At 34.6% G+C, this 1,256-nt stretch overlaps 1 protein-coding gene across 1 annotated transcript in view; it reads left to right on the forward strand.

Moving 5' to 3' along the window:
- Window positions 1-62: 62 nt before the first annotated feature.
- Window positions 63-1,256, forward strand: part of LOC108622016 (pancreatic triacylglycerol lipase-like) — a gene marked incomplete at its 5' end in the record, with an annotated part of 2,359 nt that continues 1,165 nt past the window's right edge. Inside the window, 2 exons of the mRNA XM_026811170.1 lie at window positions 63-211; window positions 284-532. Of these exons, the coding sequence (XP_026666971.1) occupies window positions 63-211; window positions 284-532 (398 nt within the window). The remainder of the gene's footprint in view (window positions 212-283; window positions 533-1,256) is intronic.

Consider the following 1,256-nt stretch of genomic DNA (forward strand, 5'->3'; position numbering starts at 1 on the left):
ATAATAATTTCTATCTTATGATATTTAAAAAGATCTGCTGCTATTTAATATATTAATTGTAGAAACGGTTCTTCGTTTACGTCGATGGACGGGACGCTGGCGAATCCAGGAAGTGTAGCGAGCGCCATACTGGCGAACCGAGACAGCATCCTCTACGTGCACGGTTACATGGAGAACACGGAAGCGGACAACGTTCAGATAATAATTAGAGGTATCGGTATCACGCGATGTTAAAAAGGTATAAAACGAGAGGGGGATTGATTTTACGGTTACGTGTTCGCAGCCTATCTGGACAGGGGGGACGTGAACGTTATCCTGCTCGATTGGGGGGACGTAACAATCGACATTAACTACGTCTACGTGGCCAGCCAGGTGCCGGCGATCGGCAAAGCGGTCGCTGAATTCCTCGAGAAGCTCTTCACTTTCGACGCTATCGATTTGAACACGTTCCACGTGATCGGACACTCGCTCGGCGCCCACGTGGCTGGTCACATAGGAAGATTCCTCAACGGCACCCTTAATCGAATAACCGGTGAGTCGTTGTCCAACAGACTTAATAATTTCACTCTAAAATTATTATTATTTAATCAATTATTTAATTATACAGGGTGGGAAAATACGTAGAACAAACTTTGAAGTCAATTTTCAAGAAAATGGAACCTCGGATGCAAAAATGTTATACTGAAAATATTTTCTTCTTTTTTAACCAGTTAACTGTTTATGACGAAGATATTCGTCGTGAAAAAATTGTAAAATTTTGTGTTATGACGAATATATTCGTCATGAAAAAATTGTAAAATTTTGTGTTATGACGAATATATTCGTCATGAAAAAATTGTAAAATTTTGTGTTATGACGAATATATTCGTCATGAAAAAATTGTAAAATTTTGTGTTATGACGAATATATTCGTCATGAAAAAATTGTAAAATTTTGTGTTATGACGAATATATTCGTCATGAAAAAATTGTAAAATTTTGTGTTATGACGAATATATTCGTCATGAAAAAATTGTAAAATTTTGTGTTATGACGAATATATTCGTCATGAAAAAATTGTAAAATTTTGTGTTATGACGAATATATTCGTCATGAAAAAATTGTAAAATTTTGTGTTATGACGAATATATTCGTCATGAAAAAATTGTAAAATTTTGTGTTATGACGAATATATTCGTCATGAAAAAATTGTAAAATTTTGTGTTATGACGAATATATTCGTCATGAAAAAATTGTAAAATTTTGTGTTATGACGAA

This window comes from Ceratina calcarata, unplaced genomic scaffold, assembly GCF_001652005.2.
Source record: "Ceratina calcarata isolate Rehan_Ccalc_2016 unplaced genomic scaffold, ASM165200v1 scaffold1974, whole genome shotgun sequence".
Taxonomy (NCBI): Eukaryota; Metazoa; Arthropoda; class Insecta; order Hymenoptera; family Apidae; genus Ceratina; species Ceratina calcarata.